Below are 23,734 nucleotides of genomic sequence, written 5' to 3'. Positions count from 1 at the left end.
GTGCATGTTAGTGCATTGTCCGTGTATAATGCACTGTGCGGGGGGGGGGGTCACTAAGATCCTGCGCCTGATATCCTGCATGTGCTCCTCGCTCAGGTCCCTGGAGTTCACCTTCTTCTTCCTGGTGCATGTAAGTGCATTGTCCGTGTATAATGTGCTGTGCGGGGGGGGGGTCACTAAGATCCTGCGCCTGATATCCTGCATGTGTCACTTCCCCGCTCAGGTCCCCGGAGTTCACCTTCTTCTTCCTGGTGCATGTAAGTGCATTGTCTGTATATAATACGCTGTGCGGGGGGTCACTAAGTTCCTGCGCCTGATATCCTGCATGTGTCGCTTCCCCGCTCAGGTCCCCGGAGTTCACCTTCTTCTTCCTGGTGCATGTAAGTGCATTGTCCGTGTATAATGCGCTGTGCGGGGAGTCACTAAGATCCTGCCCCCGATATCCTGCATGTGTCACTTCCCCGCTCAGGTCCCTGGAGTTCACCTTCTTCTTCCTGGTGCATGTAAGTGCTTGATCTTGCGACACAAAATTTAAAGTTAAAGCCCACGTTTTTTTCCGAATCAGTTGGAACGTCCAACTGCCTGCCCCTGATTTCTGTCGCATGGAAGCGTCGCAGATGTGCCAAAATTCGATGGCGTGCAACACAATCCCCTGCTAAATACCTGTCCCAGCGGCGCAAATCCCGGAAACCATTAACAGTCCATCGAAAGTGCAATCCAGTGTAAGCCCCAGTGTATTTTATGGCTGAGATGTAGCAGGGCTGACTGTGTCATTGTGTATTATATCCATCTCATGGATCTCTCATCTGTCTCATCTCTCTTTTTATGTGTCAGATAATAGAAGAATTTTAAGAAGATAAATAAAAGTGTAGATAAACCCTGAACCCTGATAATCTAAGCACATTGTCAGCTCACAGCACAGAGGGATCATAAAGTGTCTGCTCAGAGAGTCCATTGGGGTTGAGATTAGAGAATTTTTTCATGGGAAAACCCATTTAACCCTCTCCAGGTGGATATTTCCAAGTTGAGCCACCAAACAACACACAGACACTTATCAGGGAATAAAGACATTGATCATCAGCGCCGGAAATGTCATCTAGTGTCATCTGTAGTCCAAAGAGTCCAATGTAATGTCCAAGGATTATAAAAAATAGTCAAGCAATTGCACGACCCCCGGTCATCAGGTGTCACCAGGGGTCACGGCACAGAAGAGCCCGTCACCTTCCTGCGACTTTGACCCATAAAGTCCAACTGGAGATAAACAGGAGGGTTAAATTCTGGTTCATTAAAAATGACTGTTTATAAGTCTGAATGTTTCATCCTGTTTTCTGGCCGCAGAGTCCAGAGACCTTTGGACTTGTTTTATGAATAAAATGGTCAACAAAAGTTGTAGGGGATGAGGGGCCAAAGGTCCAGCACACAGGCAGTTAATGCTCTCATGGTATTTATTAGCAGGACTCCATGTAAAGTGGGACAGCCCCTTAAAGGTGCATGTGAAGACTACATGTGCCTCCCTGTACGATGTGTAGAGAATAGTCCTCCATATGGCTCCTTGCATCACTGACTGCATCTTCATGAGGACCTAATTCGTCCTGGGACATTACGGTTGCGTTTAGTTTCTCTTGGCACCAGGAGCGCGGAATCTGCCTCCAGGTGTAATTATATAACATTACAGCACTAAATAAGGGACATTATAAAGATTTTAACAGCCGTAGATGTAGAGTGATGCAAGGAGGACAGAATGTTTCGGGACCTTCTTATTCTGCTCAGAACATCACGAACATTAGGAATATTACTTATACTGACAAGACGGGAAGAGGTCACATGATCTGCGAGAGATAAGATAACGCACCCCCACGTACACGTCTCCACCCGTCCAGATATCCGGCCACTAACTCCTCTGGTGTAAATAATCAGTGAACCATAGGACCAGGTCACATGGGACTAGAAATATTAGGCCAGAAGGGGAAGGATCAGGATGACCTCAGTCCTAAATACGGGAGCTGTGAGTAACGACTCCATCCTGGAGCCAGGTCGTCCATCCAATATGGCATGAAATATTCCTTATGTGTAGAGGAGCGGACGACCCCCGAGGAGAGGATGATCCCCAAGGAGAGAACAACCCCCGAGGAGAGGACGACCCCCGAGGAGAGGACGATCCCCGAGGAGGGGACGACCCCCCAGGAGAGGACGACCCCCGAGGAGAGAACGACCCCCGGGGAGTGGACGACCCCTGAGGAGAGGATGACCCCCGAGGAGAGGACGACCCCCGAGGAGAGGACGACCCCTGAGGAGAGGATGACCCCCGAGGAGGGGACGACCCCCGAGGAGGACCCCCGAGGAGAGGACGACCCCCGAGGATTAGACGACCCCCCGAGGATTAGACGACCCCCCGAGGATTAGATGACCCCCCGAGGATTAGACGACCACCCGAGGATTAGACGACCCCCCGAGGATTAGACGACCCCCCGAGGATTAGACGACCCCCGGGGCATTCCCAACTTTTGGATACAGTTACAATAAGTATTAGAAATGTAGGAACTGCCTTAAAGAAGAACAATGACAATCCCGCTTACAGCTCAGATACAACGTAAAGTCCACAACTCAGAACTGGGGATCCAACATTTTGGGGATCGGACATGTCAGGTCAGTTTTTTGCTCATGTATCTGCTGCTTGGGAAGTTCAATGAAGAACACCCAACTATGTTACCCCCGAATCCGACACGGATGATGCTTCACCTTTCCTTGGCAACACCATAGAGGTGCCAGTTATTTGACCTACCCGTCCTACCTACCTACTGCTCCTCTAGCACAGGGCGGACTGGAATGGAACAAGCTCGACACTTCTTTTGCTAAAATTTACCATCAAATGACAACCCCCCCCCAACCTTACACCCTCCTTACACCCACCTTACACCCACTTTACACCCACCTTACACCCACCTTACACCCATCTTACACCCACCTTACACCCACCAAATACTTGGACTTTTCTCGGTTCTCCTTGAGCTGCCAACATTCAGGAGGTTCCTAAACTTGTTGATCCTGAGTTGCAGGTAAGAGGCCCCAGGGTTCTGGTGATTTGGTTCCACCTCAGACCCCTGTGAGGTCAGTACACTGTATACGGGAACCTACTGACAGGTTCCCTCTAAGCCGGCCACACACAGGAGACCATAGGTGTCTGATCTGCCCATTTTGGGGGATCCAATGACTTCTCCTAAATGGCAGAAAAATGGGCACATTGGTTTCTACTAACTCCACCGGAGCATGGAAGGTCCACACGGGGATCGGATCAGTCCCAGAGGGTCCTACAAGCCTCTGGTGGACCACCCGGCGGCCATGGTAATTTTCCAAATGATTTCCAAACTCACATGGACGTCAGTGATTCCTCCAATCATTTGTAAATTTTTGGAAAAGAAAAGTAAAAATCAGCAGGTCGGAGGATTGTGTCGTTTTTTGGGTCTCCGGTATTTTCCCCGTTTTTAGGCCAAGTTTATGGAACTTGAATGATCTGAATAATAAGACGAGGTTATTGCTATATAAACTCCTCGAGTAATTACAGACACTAATTAGGATGAATCCGCTCCGGGTGATTTATGCAATAAATTAATTAGAACTTTTAGTTCTAATTATTTAAAGTGAGAAAATTCCAGACGTGAATGGAAAAAGTCCGGGATCATGTCCGGAACAGGTGGGAGGGGGCGGATCCTCTTCTCCCCGATTCCTCTCATCATTTCGTCTGTGTCTGGTGGTTTATGCTAATGAGGAGCTTATAAACCTTATCTCCTGGTACAGCTCCATATTCCGGAGGATCCGCCATGAGGAGACGCCTGATCCTACTCCTGGCCTCCGCCGCCCTCTGGGATGTGGGTAAGAGACCGGATCCTACAACAATATTATAGAAATATCATCATACAAAGCGTCTTATTATATTCCCCAATATTTTTGAAAATTAAGACATTTATTAGCCAATTCCTTTAGATAATAACTAATAGATACAAATGTTTATCTTGTGAAATAAATTGTTTTTCATTTAATTAATTTTTCCAAATTCAAAAATTTACTTTTGAAAAGTACTGAATAACCCAACAGCATCTGAGGTCAATAATAAACCATAGAAAAATCCTGTCACCATCATCCAACATAAATATATATATATACATACATAGGGGGCAGTATTATAGTAGTTATATTCCTGTACATAGGGGGCAGTATTATAGTAGTTATATTCCTGTACATAGGGAGCAGTATTATAGTAGTTATATTCCTGTACATAGGGGGCAGTATTATAGTAGTTATATTCCTGTACATAGGGGGCAGTATTATAGTAGTTATATTCCTGTACATAGGGGGCAGTATTATAGTAGTTATATTCCTGTACATAGGGGGCAGTATTATAGTAGTTATATTCTTGTACATAGGGGCAGTATTATAGTAGTTATATTCTTGTACATAGGGGGCAGTATTATAGTAGTTATATTCTTGTACATATGGGGCAGTATTATAGTAGTTATATTCCTGTACATAGGGGGCAGTATTATAGTAGTTATATTCTTGTACACAGGGGACAGTATTATAGTAGTTATATTCTTGTACATAGGGGGCAGTATAAAAGTAGTTATATTCCTGTACATAGGGGGCAGTATTATAGTAGTTATATTCTTGTACATAGGGGGCAGTATTATAGTAGTTATATTCCTGTACATAGGGGGCAGTATTATAGTAGTTATATTCCTGTAAATAGGGGGCAGTATTATAGTAGTTATATTCCTGTACATAGAGGGCAGTATTATAGTAGTTATATTCCTGTACATAGGGGGCAGTATTATAGTAGTTATATTCTTGTACATAGGGGGCAGTATTATAGTAGTTATATTCCTGTATATAGGGGTAGTATTATAGTAGTTATATTCCTGTACATAGGGGGGCAGTATTATAGTAGTTATATTCTTGTACATAGGGGGCAGTATTATAGTAGTTATATTCCTGTATATAGGGGGTAGTATTATAGTAGTTATATTCCTGTACATAGGGGGTAGTATTATAGTAGTTATATTCCTGTACATAGGGGGCAGTATTATAGTAGTTATATTCTTGTACATAGGGGGCAGTATTATAGTAGTTATATTCCTGTACATAGGGGGCAGTATTATAGTAGTTATATTCCTGTACATAGGGGGCAGTATTATAGTAGTTATATTCTTGTACATAGGGGGCAGTATTATAGTAGTTATATTCTTGTACATATGGGGCAGTATTATAGTAGTTATATTCTTGTACACAGGGGACAGTATTATAGTAGTTATATTCTTGTACATAGGGGGCAGTATAATAGTAGTTATATTCCTGTACATAGGGGGCAGTATTATAGTAGTTATATTCTTGTACATAGGGGGCAGTATTATAGTAGTTATATTCCTGTACATAGGGGGCAGTATTATAGTAGTTATATTCTTGTACATAGGGGGCAGTATTATAGTAGTTATATTCCTGTACATAGGGGGCAGTATTATAGTAGTTATATTCCTGTACATAGGGGGCAGTATTATAGTAGTTATATTCCTGTACATAGAGGGCAGTATTATAGTAGTTATATTCCTGTACATAGGGGGCAGTATTATAGTAATTATATTCCTGTACATAGGGGCAGTATTATAGTAGTTATATTCTTGTACATAGGGGGCAGTATTATAGTAGTTATATTCCTGTACATAGGGGGCCGTATTATAGTAGTTATATTCCTGTACATAGGGGGCAGTATTATAGTAGTTATATTCCTGTACATAGGGGGCAGTATTATAGTAGTTATATTCCTGTACATAAGGGGCAGAATTATAGTAGTTATATTCCTGTACATAGGGGGCAGAATTATAGTAGTTATATTCCTGTACATAGGGGCAGTATTATAGTAGTTATATTTCTGTACATAAGGGGCAGTATTATAGTAGTTATATTCCTGTACATAGGAGGCAGTATTATAGTAGTTATATTCCTGTACATAGGGGGCAGTATTATAGTAGTTATATTCTTGTACATAGGGGGCAGCATTATAGTAGTTATATCCCTGTACATAGGGGGCAGTATTATAGTAGTTATATTCTTGTACATAGGGGGCAGTATTATAGTAGTTATATCCCTGTACATAGGGGGCAGTATTATAGTAGTTATATTCTTGTACATAGGAGGCAGTATTATAGTAGTTATATTCCTGTACATAGGAGGCAGTATTATAGTAGTTATATTCTTGTACATAGGGGACAGTATTATAGTAGTTATATTCTTGTACATAGGGGGCAGTATTATAGTAGTTATATTCCTGTACATAGGGGGCAGTATTATAGTAGTTATATTCCTGTACATAGGGGGCAGTATGATAGTAGTTATATTCCTGTACATAGGGGGCAGTATTATAGTAGTTATATTCTTGTACATAAGGGGCAGTATTATAGTAGTTATATTCCTGTACATAGGGGGCAGTATGATAGTAGTTTTATTCCTGTACATAGGGGGCAGTATTATAGTAGTTATATTCCTGTACATAGGGGGCAGTATTATAGTAGTTATATTCCTGTACATAGGGGGCAGTATTATAGTAGTTATATTCTTGTACATAGGGGGCAGTATTATAGTAGTTATATTCCTGTACATAGGGGGAAGTATTATAGTAGTTATATTCCTGTACATAGGGGGAAGTATTATAGTAGTTATATCCCTGTACATAGGGGGCAGTATTATAGTAGTTATATTCCTGTACATAGGGGGCAGTATTATAGTAGTTATATTCTTGTACATAGGAGGCAGTATTATAGTAGTTATATTCCTGTACATAGGGGGCAGTATTATAGTAGTTATATTCCTGTACATAGGGGGCAGTATTATGGTAGTTATATTCCTGTACATAGGGGGCAGTATTATAGTAGTTATATTCTTGTACATAGGAGGCAGTATTATAGTAGTTATATTCCTGTACATAGGGGGCAGTATTATAGTAGTTATATTCCTGTACATAGGGGGCAGTATTATAGTAGTTATATTCCTGTACATAGGGGGCAGTATTATAGTAGTTATATTCCTGTACATAGAGGGCAGTATTATAGTAGTTATATTCCTGTACATAGGGGGCAGTATTATAGTAGTTATATTCTTGTACATAGGGGGCAGTATTATAGTAGTTATATTCCTGTACATAGGGGGCAGTATTATAGTAGTTATATTCTTGTACATAGGGGGCAGTATTATAGTAGTTATATTCTTGTACATAGGGGGCAGTATTATAGTAGTTATATTCTTGTACACAGGGAGCAGTATTATAGTAGTTATATTCCTGTACACAGGGGGCAGTATTATAGTAGTTATATTCCTGTACATAGGGGGCAGTATTATAGTAGTTATATTCTTGTACATAGGGGGCAGTATTATAGTAGTTATATTCTTGTACATAGGGGGCAGTATTATAGTAGTTATATTCCTGTACATAGGGGGCAGTATTATAGTAGTTATATTCTTGTACATAGGGGGCAGTATTATAGTAGTTATATTCCTGTACATAGGGGGCAGTATTATAGTAGTTATATTCTTGTACTTAGGAGGCAGTATTATAGTAGTTATATTCCTGTACATAGGGGGCAGTATTATAGTAGTTATATTCTTGTACATAGGGGGCAGTATTATAGTAGTTATATTCCTGTACATAGGGGGCAGTATTATAGTAGTTATATTCTTGTACATAGGGGACAGTATTATAGTAGTTATATTCTTGTACATAGGGGGCAGTATTATAGTAGTTATATTCCTGTACATAGGGGACAGTTTTATAGTAGTTATATTCCTGTACATAGGGGGCAGTATTATAGTAGTTATATCCCTGTACATAGGGGGCAGTATTATAGTAGTTATATTCCTGTACATAGGGGGCAGTATTATAGTAGTTATATTCCTGTACATAGGGGGCAGTATGATAGTAGTTATATTCCTGTACATAGGGGGCAGTATTATAGTAGTTATATTCTTGTACATAAGGGGCAGTATTATAGTAGTTATATTCCTGTACATAGGGGGCAGTATGATAGTAGTTATATTCCTGTACATAGGAGGCAGTATTATAGTAGTTATATTCCTGTACATAGGAGGCAGTATTATAGTAGTTATATTCCTGTACATAGGGGGCAGTATTATAGTAGTTATATTCCTGTACATAGGGGGCAGTATATAGTAGTTATATTCCTGTACATAGGGGGCAGTATTATAGTAGTTATATCCCTGTACATAGGGGGCAGTATTATGGTAGTTATATTCCTGTACATCGGGGGCAGTATTATAGTAGTTATATTCTTGTACATAGGAGGCAGTATTATAGTAGTTATATTCCTGTACATAGGGGGCAGTATTATAGTAGTTATATTCTTGTACATAGGGGGCAGTATTATAGTAGTTATATTCCTGTACATAGGGGGCAGTATTATAGTAGTTATATTCTTGTACATAGGGGACAGTATTATAGTAGTTATATTCTTGTACATAGAGGGCAGTATTATAGTAGTTATATTCTTGTACATAGGGGACAGTATTATAGTAGTTAAATTCCTGTACATAGGGGGCAGTATTATAGTAGTTATATCCCTGTACATAGGGGGCAGTATTATAGTAGTTAAATTCCTGTACATAGGGGGCAGTATTATAGTAGATATATCCCTGTACATAGGGGGCAGTATTATAGTAATTATATTCCTGTACATAGGGGGCAGTATTATAGTAGTTATATTCCTGTACATAGGGGGCAGTATTATAGTAGTTATATTCTTGTACATAGGGGGCAGTATTATAGTAGTTATATTCTTGTACATAGGGGGCAGTATTATAGTAGTTATATTCTTGTACATAGGGGACAGTATTATAGTAGTTATATTCTTGTACATAGGGGGCAGTATTATAGTAGTTATATTCCTGTACATAGGGGGCAGTATTATAGTAGTTATATCCCTGTACATAGGGGGCAGTATTATAGTAGTTATATTCCTGTACATAGGGGGCAGTATTATAGTAGTTATATTCCTGTACATAGGGGGCAGTATGATAGTAGTTATATTCCTGTACATAGGGGGCAGTATTATAGTAGTTATATTCTTGTACATAAGGGGCAGTATTATAGTAGTTATATTCCTGTACATAGGGGGCAGTATGATAGTAGTTTTATTACTGTACATAGGAGGCAGTATTATAGTAGTTATATTCCTGTACATAGGAGGCAGTATTATAGTAGTTATATTCCTGTACATAGGGGGCAGTATTATAGTAGTTATATTCCTGTACATAGGGGGCAGTATTATAGTAGTTATATTCCTGTACATAGGGGGCAGTATATAGTAGTTATATTCCTGTACATAGGGGGCAGTATTATAGTAGTTATATTCCTGTACATAGGGGGCAGTATTATAGTAGTTATATTCCTGTACATAGGGGGCAGTATATAGTAGTTATATTCCTGTACATAGGGGGCAGTATTATAGTAGTTATATCCCTGTACATAGGGGGCAGTATTATGGTAGTTATATTCCTGTACATAGGGGGCAGTATTATAGTAGTTATATTCTTGTACATAGGAGGCAGTATTATAGTAGTTATATTCCTGTACATAGGGGGCAGTATTATAGTAGTTATATTCTTGTACATAGCGGGCAGTATTATAGTAGTTATATTCCTGTACATAGGGGGCAGTATTATAGTAGTTATATTCCTGTACATAGGAGGCAGTATTATAGTAGTTATATTCCTGTACATAGGGGGCAGTATTATAGTAGTTATATTCCTGTACATAGGGGGCAGTATATAGTAGTTATATTCCTGTACATAGGGGGCAGTATTATAGTAGTTATATCCCTGTACATAGGGGGCAGTATTATGGTAGTTATATTCCTGTACATAGGGGGCAGTATTATAGTAGTTATATTCTTGTACATAGGAGGCAGTATTATAGTAGTTATATTCCTGTACATAGGGGGCAGTATTATAGTAGTTATATTCTTGTACATAGCGGGCAGTATTATAGTAGTTATATTCCTGTACATAGGGGGCAGTATTATAGTAGTTATATTCTTGTACATAGGGGGCAGCATTATAGTAGTTATATCCCTGTACATAGGGGGCAGTATTATAGTAGTTATATTCTTGTACATAGGAGGCAGTATTATAGTAGTTATATTCCTGTACATAGGAGGCAGTATTATAGTAGTTATATTCCTGTACATAGGGGGCAGTATTATAGTAGTTATATTCTTGTACATAGGGGGCAGTATTATAGTAGTTATATTCCTGTACATAGGGGGCAGTATTATAGTAGTTATATTCCTGTACATAGGGGGCAGTATGATAGTAGTTATATTCCTGTACATAGGGGACAGTTTTATAGTAGTTATATACCTGTACATAGGGGGCAGTATTATAGTAGTTAAATTCCTGTACATAGGGGGCAGTATTATAGTAGTTATATTCTTGTACATAGGAGGCAGTATTATAGTAGTTAAATTCCTGTACATAGGGGGCAGTATTATAGTAGTTATATTCTTGTACATAGGAGGCAGTATTATAGTAGTTATATTCCTGTACATAGGGGGCAGTATTATAGTAGTTATATTCTTGTACATAAGGGGCAGTATTATAGTAGTTATATTCCTGTACATAGGGGGCAGTATTATAGTAGTTATATTCCTGTACACAGGGGGCAGTATTATAGTAGTTATATTCCTGTACATAGGGGGCAGTATTATAGTAGTTATATCCCTGTACATAGGGGGCAGTATTATAGTAGTTATATTCCTGTACATAGGGGCAGTATTATAGTAGTTATATTCTTGTACATAGGGGGCAGTATTATAGTAGTTATATTCCTGTACATAGGGGGCAGTATTATAGTAGTTATATTCCTGTACATAGGGGGCAGTATTATAGTAGTTATATTCTTGTACATAGGGGGCAGTATTATAGTAGTTATATTCCTGTACATAGGGGGCAGTATTATAGTAGTTATATTCCTGTACATAGGGGGAAGTATTATAGTAGTTATATCCCTGTACATAGGGGGCAGTATTATAGTAGTTATATTCCTGTACATAGGGGGCAGTATTATAGTAGTTATATTCTTGTACATAGGAGGCAGTATTATAGTAGTTATATTCCTGTACATAGGGGGCAGTATTATAGTAGTTATATTCTTGTACATAAGGGGCAGTATTATAGTAGTTATATTCCTGTACATAGGGGGCAGTATTATAGTAGTTATATTTCTGTACATAAGGGGCAGTATTATAGTAGTTATATTCCTGTACATAGGAGGCAGTATTATAGTAGTTATATTCCTGTACAAAGGGGGCAGTATTATAGTAGTTATATTCCTGTACATAGGGTACAGTTTTATAGTAGTTATATTCCTGTACATAGGGGGCAGTATTATAGTAGTTATATTCTTGTACATAGGGGGCAGTATTATAGTAGTTATATTCCTGTACATAGGGGGCAGTATTATAGTAGTTATATTCCTGTACATAGGCGGCAGTATTATAGTAGTTATATTCCTGTACATAGGCGGCAGTATTATAGTAGTTTTATTCCTGTACATAGGGGGCAGTATTATAGTAGTTATATCCCTGTACATTGGGGGCAGTATTATAGTAGTTATATTCCTGTACATAGGGGGCAGTATTATAGTAGTTATATTCCTGTACATAGGGGGCAGTATTATAGTAGTTATATTCCTGTACATAGGGGGCAGTATTATAGTAGTTATATTCTTGTACAAAGAGGGCAGAATTATAATAGTTATATTCCTGTACATAGGAGGCAGTATTATAGTAGTTATATTCTTGTACATAGGGGGCAGTATTATAGTAGTTATATTCTTGTACATAGGTGGCAGTATTGTAGTAGTTATATTCTTGTACATAGGGGGCAGTATTATAGTTGTTATATTCCTGTACATAGGGGGCAGTATTATAGTTGTTATATTCTTGTACATAGGGGGCAGTATTATAGTAGTTATATTCCTGTACATGGGGGGCAGTATTATAGTAGTTATATTCTTGTACATAGGGGGCAGTATTATAGTAGTTATATTCTTGTACATAGGGGGCAGTATTATAGTAGTTATATTCCTGTACATAGGGGGCAGTATTATAGTAGTTATATTCTTGTACATAGGGGGCAGTATTATAGTAGTTATAGTCTTGTACATAGGGGGCAGTATTATAGTAGTTATATTCTTGTACATAGGGGGCAGTATTATAGTAGTTATATTCCTGTACATAGAGGGCAGTATTATAGTAGTTATATTCTTGTACATAGGGGCAGTATTATAGTAGTTATATTCCTGTACATAGGGGGCAGTATTATAGTAGTTATATTCCTGTACATAGGGGGCAGTATTATAGTAGTTATATTCTTGTAAATAGAGGGCAGTATTATAGTAGTTATATTCCTGTACATAGGGTACAGTATTATAGTAGTTATATTCTTGTACATAGGGGGCAGTATTATAGTAGTTATATTCCTGTTCATAGGGGGCAGTATTATAGTAGTTATATTCTTGTACATAGGGGCAGTATTATAGTAGTTTTATTCTTGTACATAGGGGGCAGTATTATAGTAGTTATATTCCTGTACATAGAGGGCAGTATTATAGTAGTTATATTCTTGTACATAGGGGCAGTATTATAGTAGTTATATTCTTGTACATAGGGGGCAGTATTATAGTAGTTATATTCTTGTACATAGGAGGCAGTATTATAGTAGTTATATCCCTGTACATAGGAGGCAGTATTATAGTAGTTATATTCCTGTACATAGGAGGCAGTATTATAGTAGTTATATTCCTGTACATAGGGGGCAGTATTATAGTAGTTATTTTCCTGTACATAGGGGGGCAGTATTATAGTAGTTATATTCTTGTACATAGGGGGCAGTATTATAGCAGTTATATTCTTGTACATAGGTGGCAGTATTATAGCAGTTATATTCCTGTACATAGGGGGCAGTATTATAGTAGTTATATTCTTGTACATAAGGGCAGTATTATAGTAGTTATATTCTTGTACATAGGGGGCATTATTATAGTAGTTATATTCTTGTACATAGGAGGCAGTATTATAGTAGTTATATCCCTGTACATAGGAGGCAGTATTATAGTAGTTATATTCCTGTACATAGGGGGCGGTATTATAGTAGTTATATCCCTGTACATAGGGGGCAGTATTATAGTAGTTATATTCCTGTACATAGGGGGCAGTATTATAGTAGTTATATTCCTGTACATAGGGGGCGGTATTATAGTAGTTATATTCTTGTACATAGGGGGCAGTATTATAGTTGTTACATTCTTGTACATAGGGTGCAGTATTATAGTAGTTATATTCCTGTACATAGGGGGCAGTATTATAGTAGTTATATTCTTGTACATAGGGAGCAGTATTATAGTAGTTATATTCCAGTACATAAGGGGCAGTATTATAGTAGTTATATTCCTGTACATAGGGGGCAGTATTATAGCAGTTATATTCCTGTACATAGGGGGCAGTATTATAGTAGTTATATTCCTGTACATAGGGGGCAGTATTATAGCAGTTATATTCCTGTACATAGGGGGCAGTATTATTGCAGTTATATTCCTGTACATAGGGGGCAGCATTATAGTAGTTATATTCCAGTACATAGGGGGCAGTATTATAGTAGTTATATTCCTGTACATAGGGGGCAGTATTATAGCAGTTATATTCCTGTACATAGGGGGCAGTATTATAGTAGTTATATTCCTGTACATGGGGGGCAGTATTATAGCAGTTATATTCTTGTACATAGGGGCAGTATTATAGTAGTTATATTCTTGTACATAGGGGGCAGTATTATAGTAGTTATATTCCTGTACATAGGGGGCAGTATTATAGTAGTTATATTCCTGTACATAGGGTGCAGTATTATAGTAGTTATATTCTTGTACATAAGGGGGAGTATTATAGTAGTTATATTCCTGTACATAGGGGGCAGTATTATAGTAGTTATATTCTTGTACATAGGGGGCAGTATTATAGTAGTTATATTCTTGTACATAGAGGGCAGTATTATAGTAGTTATATTCCTGTACATAGGGGGCAGTATTATAGTAGTTATATCCCTGTACATAGGGGGCAGTATTATAGCAGGTATATTCTTGTACATAGGGGGCAGTATTATAGTAGTTATATTCCTGTACATAGGGGGCAGTATTATAGTAGTTATATTCCTGTACATAGGGGGCAGTATTATAGTAGTTATATTCCTGTACATAGGGGGCAGTATTATAGTAGTTATATTCTTGTACATAGGGGGCAGTATTATAATTTCTGGTAGGTGACACTGTTACCTGGTGTAGTTCTGGAGATTATTCTGCAGCTTTATATGCAGTTCATTTGGTTGAGTCACCTGCCCCTGAGCTTTCTTCGCAGCCAAGTGCAAGTAATGTAAATGTATTTCGGGTGGATTAGGAGGGTGTGACAGTCTAATCTCGACACCATGTTCTACTTGTTTTCATTGCACAATATTCTCTTGTTATATGAGCTGGGCAACTAGGCTCTGGTTGTGACAGGGATCTGTAATTTAACCTCCTACATACACTCTACATGTAAATTGTGTATATAAGGTAATTTAGTACATTGAGCTCTTATACTTTCAGTGTTCGTTGGCCGTAAACTTCCGCGGGGGGGCACCTCGGTCTCCATAGCCTGGCGTCTGGATGTGCCCTGAGGATGATCTCTGGTGTTTGTGTGTTTGCTGCTCCGTTACAGACATTGGGGCAGATCCGCGACACATTTTTTAAATGCGGCGGTTTTTTCGAATCCGTCGGGTTTTTGTTCGGCCACGCCCCCCCATTTCTGTTGCGTTCATGCCAGCACCGATGCGCCCCAATCCGATCGCGTGCGCCAAAATCCCGCGGCAATTCCAGGGAAATTGGCGCAAATCGGAAATATTCGGGTAACACCCCGGAAAACAGCGAATCAGGCCCTTAGTAAATGACCCCCAGTGTATCAGCAATGTTTTATCTGTAATGCACAATCCCTGATATTTCTCTGTCTCTTCCTCTTTCAGTCGTCTCTTTGCTGTGCTTCACCTGCATCAAGAAACCAATTGTGAGCTGTAATGAGACGAAGCTTTGTCTCCCCTCCCAGATCTGGTGCCAGTCCGTGGCGCAGAGCTCGGGTGCTGGTGAGTGTCTGCACAGTCATCGGGTCCTGAGAACGTCTCATACTCTAGTCACAACCAGAGCTGCATCAGAAGGGTTAACCCTCTGTGTCACATGACTGTGGCTGCGCTCCCACAATGCACTGCAGTCTGGCTGCAGGAGGTCGCTAGATTTCGGACATTTGCTTTCGGTGTGACTTGTGTACGAGGTTATTACAGGTTATAATTAAGAATGTTGTGAAATGTTATTTGTGATCATGGAATATGTATAAGGATTTCATCATCGCACCGAATCATTAGGGTGATGCCCTCGTCTGCTGGGTCACTCCGTACCGGCCAGGGCACCCATGCCGATCACTGCTCCCTCCGCCGTGTCCATGTGTTTACCAGGTGATCAGAATAAGGGCAAATTCACATGAACGTGTGCCCCCCGGAGCAGGGTGACTCCTACCCTCTCCATACTAATGCACAGCGTACGGCAAAGACACGTCCCATCTATTCCCCGTGTGCAGAGCGGTACAATGCTACACGTGGGTGTGGCCGTCGCCGTCTATGGGGGACGTATGTAGGTCCACAAGTTCCACAATGCAGCCTAAGGTCCAGGGGTTCACCTGTAACCAACTATTGATGGTCCATCTTGAGGGCGCGTTCACATGTGGCGCACGTGGCAGTAAAGCACGTGGCAGTAATGCATGCGTTTGTAACAACAGCTGAGAAGAGGAGATTTGCATTAAAACATTGCTGTCAACAAAACGTGCCACGTGTGAACAGGCCCTGAGGATTTGGACACCTATAGATCTTATGGCCCAACTCTATAAAACCAGAATATCCCCGTCAGTGGTCTCTTTCATGGTGAGTTGGACTTTCTGCCCAGAGGGTCTCGATCATTCTCAGGGATACTCCCACCAATCCCATATATACAGTTAGTGATCTCCAGGGGTCTGACTGCTGGAAGCTCACGTGATTGGACCTCTAATAATCTCTAACTCTACAGGATGGGGGATACATGAACTGTGAGGGACAAACCCTTCGAGGAGCCTTTCCAACCGTTTCAGTTGGACGAGTATTTACCTTTCTATTATGGTGGTCTTGTGACTTCGGGGTGACTCTTTAGCTTTGTCTATAGTTTCTCATTTCCTTATTCTACTGCAGGTTTTCCATTCATCGAAGCAGAAGTGTTAACCAAGGATTGTGCCGAGACCTGTCACCCCACCGACTCCAACGCTCTAGGAGGGGACAATGTGGTCAACTGTTGCACGACGGATCTTTGCAATGATGGAGGTTATCTTCCTGGGGGATTAAGCAACACTCCATCACCCGCCACCAATGGTTCCAGTATGACCACCACCATGGCAGACAGGAATGGCACCAGTATGGCCACCACCATGGCAAACATGAATGGCACCAGTATGGCCACCACCATGGCAGACACTAACGTTACCCAAACATTGGCTTATACTCCAGGATCCACCAATTCAGCTTCCATGGCTACGACCCATGTGAGCACAATGATTGCTGCTGTGGTTATCAGAGGTCTCTCACAGATCTAGACCAATGCTAATGATCTTTGATGGCCACATCCAGTAGAGTAATAATTTATAGATAATATTTATATGATGGGCTCGGCTATGGGGGTGCAGCCCATGAGCTCTTGAGGATGGGACCAGCCATGGTTTCTTGTGGAGAAGCCCCTTGAGCCTCGGAGATGTCCCTGGTTCCAGGCAGGAGATATTCCGGAACATATCGATGTGGATAAATGTTCCCTGCACCTCAACATGAATGCAGATTAGACTCACGATTTTTCACACTTTTTTTCATATTCTTTTCAGTTGTTTCCAAAGTAACTGAATTAATTAATTTGGAATAAAGTTGTTCTGAGTGATGGGATTTGGTCTGTGTTCCATATATCAGATCTTTGGTTTAGCCTACAAATTAATATTCATAGCTAGAGATGAGTGGACCCCAAGGTCCAATTGGGCCACCCGACCCAGAATTATTGCCGACGGAAAAGCAAATCTGGGAAATAGATGCCCCAACAAGTGACCATGGCTCTGATTGGCCGGGAGGGTCCTCTTATACAATCATACACATGACCAGTAGCTAGGGGCATCAATTTCCCAGATTGGCTTTGCAGACGCGAAACATTTGGGCACATTGTAAATAGTTGCCATGGGCTAAAGCATCCAAAACAGTGCCACGCCTGTCCACAGGTTGTGGGAGGTATTGCAGTATTATTTACTTTAGTGGAGCAGAGATCCAGTACCAGGCTCGATCCGATGAGTGACCATGGATTAGAGGACAGCAGCCATGTTTAATGGTGGGTAACCCCCATAGCTTCATTTTGGGGTTCTAAAATATCATGTAGGCAGGTGTTGTGTCCATTGGTTTGGGCTAGTACAGCAGGAAACATACACAGGAAAGAAAAAAACTAGAAAAAAGACTTACAGATAGAGGGTATACCAAACAGATGCTGAACAATGCAGCACGTACAGTAGATAACATGGACAGACAATCCATTATATATGAATCAAAAAGACACAAAACAATGACAATATACATGTAAACAACCAAATAATCTTCTCTACACCATTTAGCAGTGATGGCGAACCTATGGCACGGGTGCCTGAGGTGGCACTCGGAGCACTCCTTGTGGGCACCCAGGCCATCACCCCAGCACAGAGTTTCCAGACAGGAATCAAAACCTCCTCCTACTGTCCCTAGCCACCCAGGACCTGCTGTGACCAGGGCTATTTTAAAGCTACACATGCTTAGCAGCCTTGGACTATAGGAGGAGCAAGGAGGTGCAGACAAGGCTGCGTAATTATTGCAGCTCCTGCTCTGGGCCCCACATTTCTTCCTGTTCAGGGGGCCCTGGAAGGAATCTACAATGATAGTCTGAATTTCTCCTCTTTCTTGATACTGTTTTTGTGTCCTCAGGACGCTGATACAATTAAAAGCCTTGACAAAACAGGTAGCAACGTGATACCACTTAAATTGCAATGTTGGCACTTTGCATTTAAATAAGTAGGTTTGGTTCTAGTTTGGGCACTCGGGCTCTAAAAGGTTCGCCATCACTGCCATATAGTAACAACTACCATGAGATTATCAAGATTATAAAAAAGCCGATGAAAAATTATAAAACAGCCGATGAAAAATCCTACAACATTATTAAAAATGGATGCCGTTTTGTAGCACGTAAAGCCACAACAATAGGAAGTATTGTATCCCCGTCAGTGTATGAAAACAAACCATACTAACAGTCACCCACGTGGCTATCCACCAAGGGGTCCTACCCGTGTGGTGGTAACAGATGCAATGCATGTAAATACATGATTCCAACAACAGAATTTACATCGTGCCATAATAAAGAAAAATATAACATTCTCACACTCATAAATTGCAATACTAACTACATAGTGTATTTGGCCACTTGCACAGAATGCCAGGTCCAGTATGTTGGTAGCACTATACGCCCCCTGAAAACTAGACTGGCGGAACATATTCGGGATGCTACTAATATTAACATTATCAAAAACAAATCATGTTTATCCAAACACTTTTCAGAAATGCATCAAGGCAATACACGCACTCTACAAGTCACAGCTATTGAGTTACGGTACCGCCAAGGGGAGGAGACAGGAGCCACTAACTTAGAAAGAGAGAGATTCATTGGATCTCGCTATCCATACGGTTTAAATAATAGATCAGACACTCTACTTCTACTAAACATAAATTTTGCACGTATCATTTCTCCATACCCCAGACAAATACCATACCGCTACCTTTCTTCTTCTGCGCATGCCCTCGCTCACCTGCTGGTCACCACACCTTTTTTAGTATAAAACATTGGGGCACATTTACTTACCCGGTCCATTCGCGTTCCAGCGGCGGCTTCTCTGACGAGCGTTCGGGTCTTCTGGCGATTCATGAAGGTCCTGCGCCCGATGTCCACCAGGTGGCGCTGCTGCGCCGAAGTCCGCCGAGGTGCCCCGGAGTTCATCGTCTTCATCGTGGTGCATGTGAGTGTGGCCCGTGCAACCAATTTTTTTTTTTAAATGCAACGGTTTTTCTGAATCCGTCGGGTTATCGTTCGGCCACGCCCCCCGATTTCCGTCGCGCGCATGCCAGCCCTGATGTGCCACAAACCGATCACGTGCACCAAAATCCCGGGGCAATTCAGGGAAAATCGGCGCAAATCGGAAATATTCGGGTAACACGTCGGGAAAACGCGAATCGGGCCCTTAGTAAATGACCCCCATTGTGTATGGAGGCATATAGACCATGACTAAGGACGACATGCCAGTATTTGTCCGAAACGCGTAGGTCTGCCGTTTCTACCAGGGAACATTCCAGCTCATTTTTTATCATGGCTTTTGTGTTATTTCTCGAATTTGCATAATATGGATTAAATAAAGAACATGCTATTTTAAAACTGGATCCATCTACTACTTTACTGCATGATATACCTGAGGCGGCGCAGATCTCTCGTCCTCAAGGACCCGAGCACCGTTCACACTTGAATTGTGGATATCGCACAAAAAGAGGTGACCCATATACAAAGAACAGGTGAGCTGGATATTATGTAAGAACTCCTCTTACAGCCGGAGACGCCCTAAGCTCAGGCACTAGAACAATGATCAACGTCAAGAAGAAGACGTCTCACCTGAGGGTCACGGTGGAGCCATTGGATCTGGTACTTATAGGAGGGTGAGATGGAGACGTGTCTGGAAAAGATGGATGCGGCTGCTCTAAAGTGATTCCTCTGAAGCACAGACCAGTCCTGAGCCCAAACACATCGGTCCGGGTGTCCGCAGGTTCCTCTGCCAGATAGGAGGACGGAGAAGGCTGAGGCTGTATATTGAGACATAGTCATAGTATATAGACATCCCATAGTGTCATCATCAGAGGTAACCTACCCCCTGGGGCTCCCGCATCACTCACCCCCCTCTGGCACCATGTGATGATGTCATTGTGCCCCCTGCATCTGCAAATACTCCTTCGCTTCCAGTAGATTGCTGCCTGAACAGTCTGTTGTGACCCCATTGAGAAGTCCAGCAAAGGGTCTTAGGAAAGCGATTAGTGTCCCGGGCCCAGTATTCTCAGCACCGTGATGGGGCCCTAAGGCAGCCCTGGCTGTATAACTATGCCTCTAGTATCACTTCAAAAATGAGAACCCTTACTTTAAAGAAGAACCAAAATGATGTCTGTGAGCTACAGACGCTAGAAATAGTCAGGAATGGATAATAATCTACAGCTGGTGGCTCCGTGGTTACCACTACAGCCTTGTAACATGGTGGCTCAGTAGTTAGCACTACAGCCTTGGAGCACGGTGGCTCGGTGGTTAGCACTACAGCCTTCCAGCATGGTGGCAAAGTGGTTAGCACTACAGCTTTGCAGTACTGGGGTCCTGGGTCAAAGTCCCACCAAGGTCAACATCTTCAAAGAGTTTGTATGTTATCTCCATGTTTGTGTAGGTTTTCTCCGGGTCCTCCGATTTCCTCCCACACTAAAAAAAACTAAACATAATGGTAGGTTGATTGAATAAAGTATTATTATTATTACAATGATTGTAGCTTCCCAATGTGTGCTGGGTGTGTGTCCTCACACTGCTGTGCTCTGTGCTGTCTGTATTGAACTCCTCATACTGCCTTGAGTGTGATCTTTAGATATATGTATTTCAGATAACTCTCATGACATCCAGTAATTCACATATCTCCACTAATGTACTAAACTGCTATACCAATTCATGTATTTACACAGTGACTGCACCAGCAGCAGAATAGTGAGTGCAGCTCTGGGGTATAATACAGGATGTAACTCAGGATCAGTACAGGATAAGTAATGTCATGTATGTACACAGTGACTGCACCAGCAGCAGAATAGTGAGTGCAGCTCTGGGGTATAATACAGGATGTAACTCAGGATCAGTACAGGATAAGTAATGTCATGTATGTACACAGTGACTGCACCAGCAGCAGAATAGTGAGTGCAGCTCTGGAGTATAATACAGGATGTAACTCAGGATCAGTACAGGATAAGTAATGTCATGTATGTACACAGTGACTGCACCAGCAGCAGAATAGTGAGTGCAGCTCTGGGGTATAATACAGGATGTAACTCAGGATCAGTACAGGATAAGTAATGTCATGTATGTACACAGTGACTGCACCAGCAGCAGAATAGTGAGTGCAGCTCCGGGGTATAATACAGGATGTAACTCAGGATCAGTACAGGATAAGTAATGTCATGTATGTACACAGTGACTGCACCAGCAGCAGAATAGTGAGTGCAGCTCTGGGGTATAATACAGGATGTAACTCAGGATCAGTACAGGATAAGTAATGTCATGTATGTACACAGTGATTGCACCACCAGCAGAATAGTGAGTGCAGCTCTGGGGTATAATACAGGATGTAACTCAGGATCAGTACAGGATAAGTAATGTCATGTATGTACACAGTGACTGCACCAGCAGCAGAATAGTGAGTGCAGCTCTGGAGTATAATACAGGATGTAACTCAGGATCAGTACAGGATAAGTAATGTCATGTATGTACACAGTGACTGCACCAGCAGCAGAATAGTGAGTGCAGCTCTGGGGTATAATACAGGATGTAACTCAGGATCAGTACAGGATAAGTAATGTCATGTATGTACACAGTGACTGCAGCAGCAGCAGATAGTGAGTGCAGCTCTGGAGCTCGTTAGCTCGTTAGCTGTCTGTTGCTGTGAGAGGCTGTGTGCTGCTGCTGCTCTGAGCTCCAGGAATAATCCACCTCCACCTGGGGCCTGCTCTCTCCCTTCCCAGGGAGGGAGTGGGTTTCCAGGCATGAGCCAGAGCGGCAAGCCCCAGGCTCCTGCTTCCCGGGCCAGGCCGGCGGGGGGCAGGGGTAGCCAGGAACCGGCCGGCGCTATGGAGGACTCAGGGGTGAGACGTTCCACCAGGAGTCGTAGTAATACTGCTCCTGCTCCCCCTGGGTCCAGTGTAAAGAGGCAAACCCAGAAGCCGGACGTCCATGATGGTGCGGGTGGGAGCGGTCCTTCCGGGGCTGGAGCCATGAAGCGGAGTGCTCACAGAGGTAAGGCTGACCATGCGGGGGGAGGCTGGGCGGTGCAGGGGCCCCGGGAGTCTTTGTCCACCTATGCCTCCCGGGTCCAGAGCCACCTCTGTGAGTACGAAGAGGCGACTAAGACCATCAGGAGGCTCCGGGAGGAGCTGCGTTGTGCCCGCACCAGGGCGAACACGGCGCAAAAGAAGCGCAAAATAGAAATTAATGGAGAAATTAACCACCTGAAGGCAGAGATTGCTAAGCTTGATAAAAGAAAAACTTTCATATTAGATAACAGCGGTCCGTTTAAAGAAAAACTTGTTAATGACGATAGATTTGCTCAAATGGCTGATACCAGAGAGCAAAGGCTGAAGGGGTTGCAGCCTGTGAGCCAGGTGGAGGAGGAGGATGATGATGATGATAACGAGCAGCAGTTCCCACCTGGCGGCCTGCAGGAAGATCAGCAGGCCTCGTGCAGTGGGCCCCCTGCAGGACAGCCAGCAGTAACACCTCGCTCGGGGGAGGACAGTGACACCGGCAGCCAGGGAGGGGCGCTCATGGCAGAGATCCGGCTGCTCGAGTCCCCAGTGCGCATGGAGAACTTTTCCTTTGGTGATGAACTCCCAGAGGAAGCCACTGGGGGGAGCAGCCGGAGGAAGGCGAAGAAGACCAGGCCAAAGCAGCAAGAAGAGGTACGTTTCATCTTTACCCCCCTCCCTGTACACCCCCCCGGGCAAAGCACAGGGTCAGCTCACTGTGCAAGCCCTGCTACCCAAACCCCCCCGAGTTCTGCTGTGGACCCGGTGCAAAGGTGCAGGGAGATTACAGGTGTGACATCTGATGTGGCGATGGGCTCCGTCTCTGTTTGTGGTAACAGTGGGGGAGCAGGGGAGGCATCGGCCGCGAGGCCGGACAGTAAGGGCGGCTCGGATGTGGCGATAACATCAAAATCCAGTGCTGTGGTGCGTCCCCCGGTGGGAGGGGGGGATAGCCCAGCACTGGTGGCAGCTTCCGGTGCCTCGGCGCCTCTTCATGCTGTTGCCGCTGATCACTCAGTTGAGAGGCGGGGGCAGTGTGGAGGGGTCGCTGAGGCTGAGGGCTCCGAACCTCCCAAACAAAAAGTATTATTTTGTGTCGGTGTTGGGGATAATGCACATTCTGTGGAGACTGGAGATCAGCGGCGCCTCACACCGGCTAAAGAGCAGCGGCGAATGTTACCAAGCAACAGAAAAAGTAAAATAACATCTGCTACCGATGATGCGGAGGGCACAAGTGTGACAAGAGTTGTGGTCCCCTCTGGGCGATGCGCTGCGGGGGGACCCCCGTCCCTTGTGCCTGAAGATGCGGAGGTGGTCTTGTCTGCTAATGTTGTTGCTGGTCCAGCCAGTGTGAATGGTGTCAGTAATGTTGTGGTGGATAATGTGAATGGTGTTAGTGGTGCAGAACCGTTACCAGTTATGGGAGTGAGTGATGGAGTGACTGGTGGTG

General features: G+C 42.6%; 2 protein-coding genes and 1 long non-coding RNA gene across 3 annotated transcripts in view; 2 read left to right on the top strand and 1 right to left on the bottom strand.

Moving 5' to 3' along the window:
* Positions 1-3,569: 3,569 nt before the first annotated feature.
* Positions 3,570-14,460, bottom strand: LOC140133917 (uncharacterized). The gene is made up of 2 exons (XR_011855962.1): positions 14,384-14,460; positions 3,570-3,885 (listed from the first exon to the last, which is right to left on the bottom strand). It is a non-coding gene; the product is annotated as an uncharacterized lncRNA (long non-coding RNA).
* Positions 3,717-17,081, top strand: LOC140133916 (ly6/PLAUR domain-containing protein 2-like). The gene is made up of 3 exons (XM_072154606.1): positions 3,717-3,870; positions 15,106-15,222; positions 16,351-17,081. The coding sequence occupies exons 1-3, from the start codon at positions 3,819-3,821 to the stop codon at positions 16,746-16,748; spliced, it is 567 nt and encodes a 188-aa protein (XP_072010707.1). The 5' UTR covers positions 3,717-3,818; the 3' UTR covers positions 16,749-17,081.
* Positions 17,082-19,831: 2,750 nt separating this feature from the next.
* The window catches only part of LOC140133908 (uncharacterized), a 44,651-nt gene continuing 40,748 nt past the window's right edge, over positions 19,832-23,734 (top strand). The window contains exon 1 of the mRNA XM_072154597.1: positions 19,832-19,891. Within this exon, the coding sequence (XP_072010698.1) occupies positions 19,832-19,891 (60 nt within the window). The remainder of the gene's footprint in view (positions 19,892-23,734) is intronic.

The sequence above is a fragment of the Engystomops pustulosus genome, chromosome 5 (genome assembly GCF_040894005.1).
Source record: "Engystomops pustulosus chromosome 5, aEngPut4.maternal, whole genome shotgun sequence".
Lineage (NCBI taxonomy): Eukaryota > Metazoa > Chordata > Amphibia > Anura > Leptodactylidae > Engystomops > Engystomops pustulosus.
The sequence above is the reverse complement of the archived record's forward strand: the minus strand, read 5'-3'. Positions and strand labels throughout refer to the sequence as shown.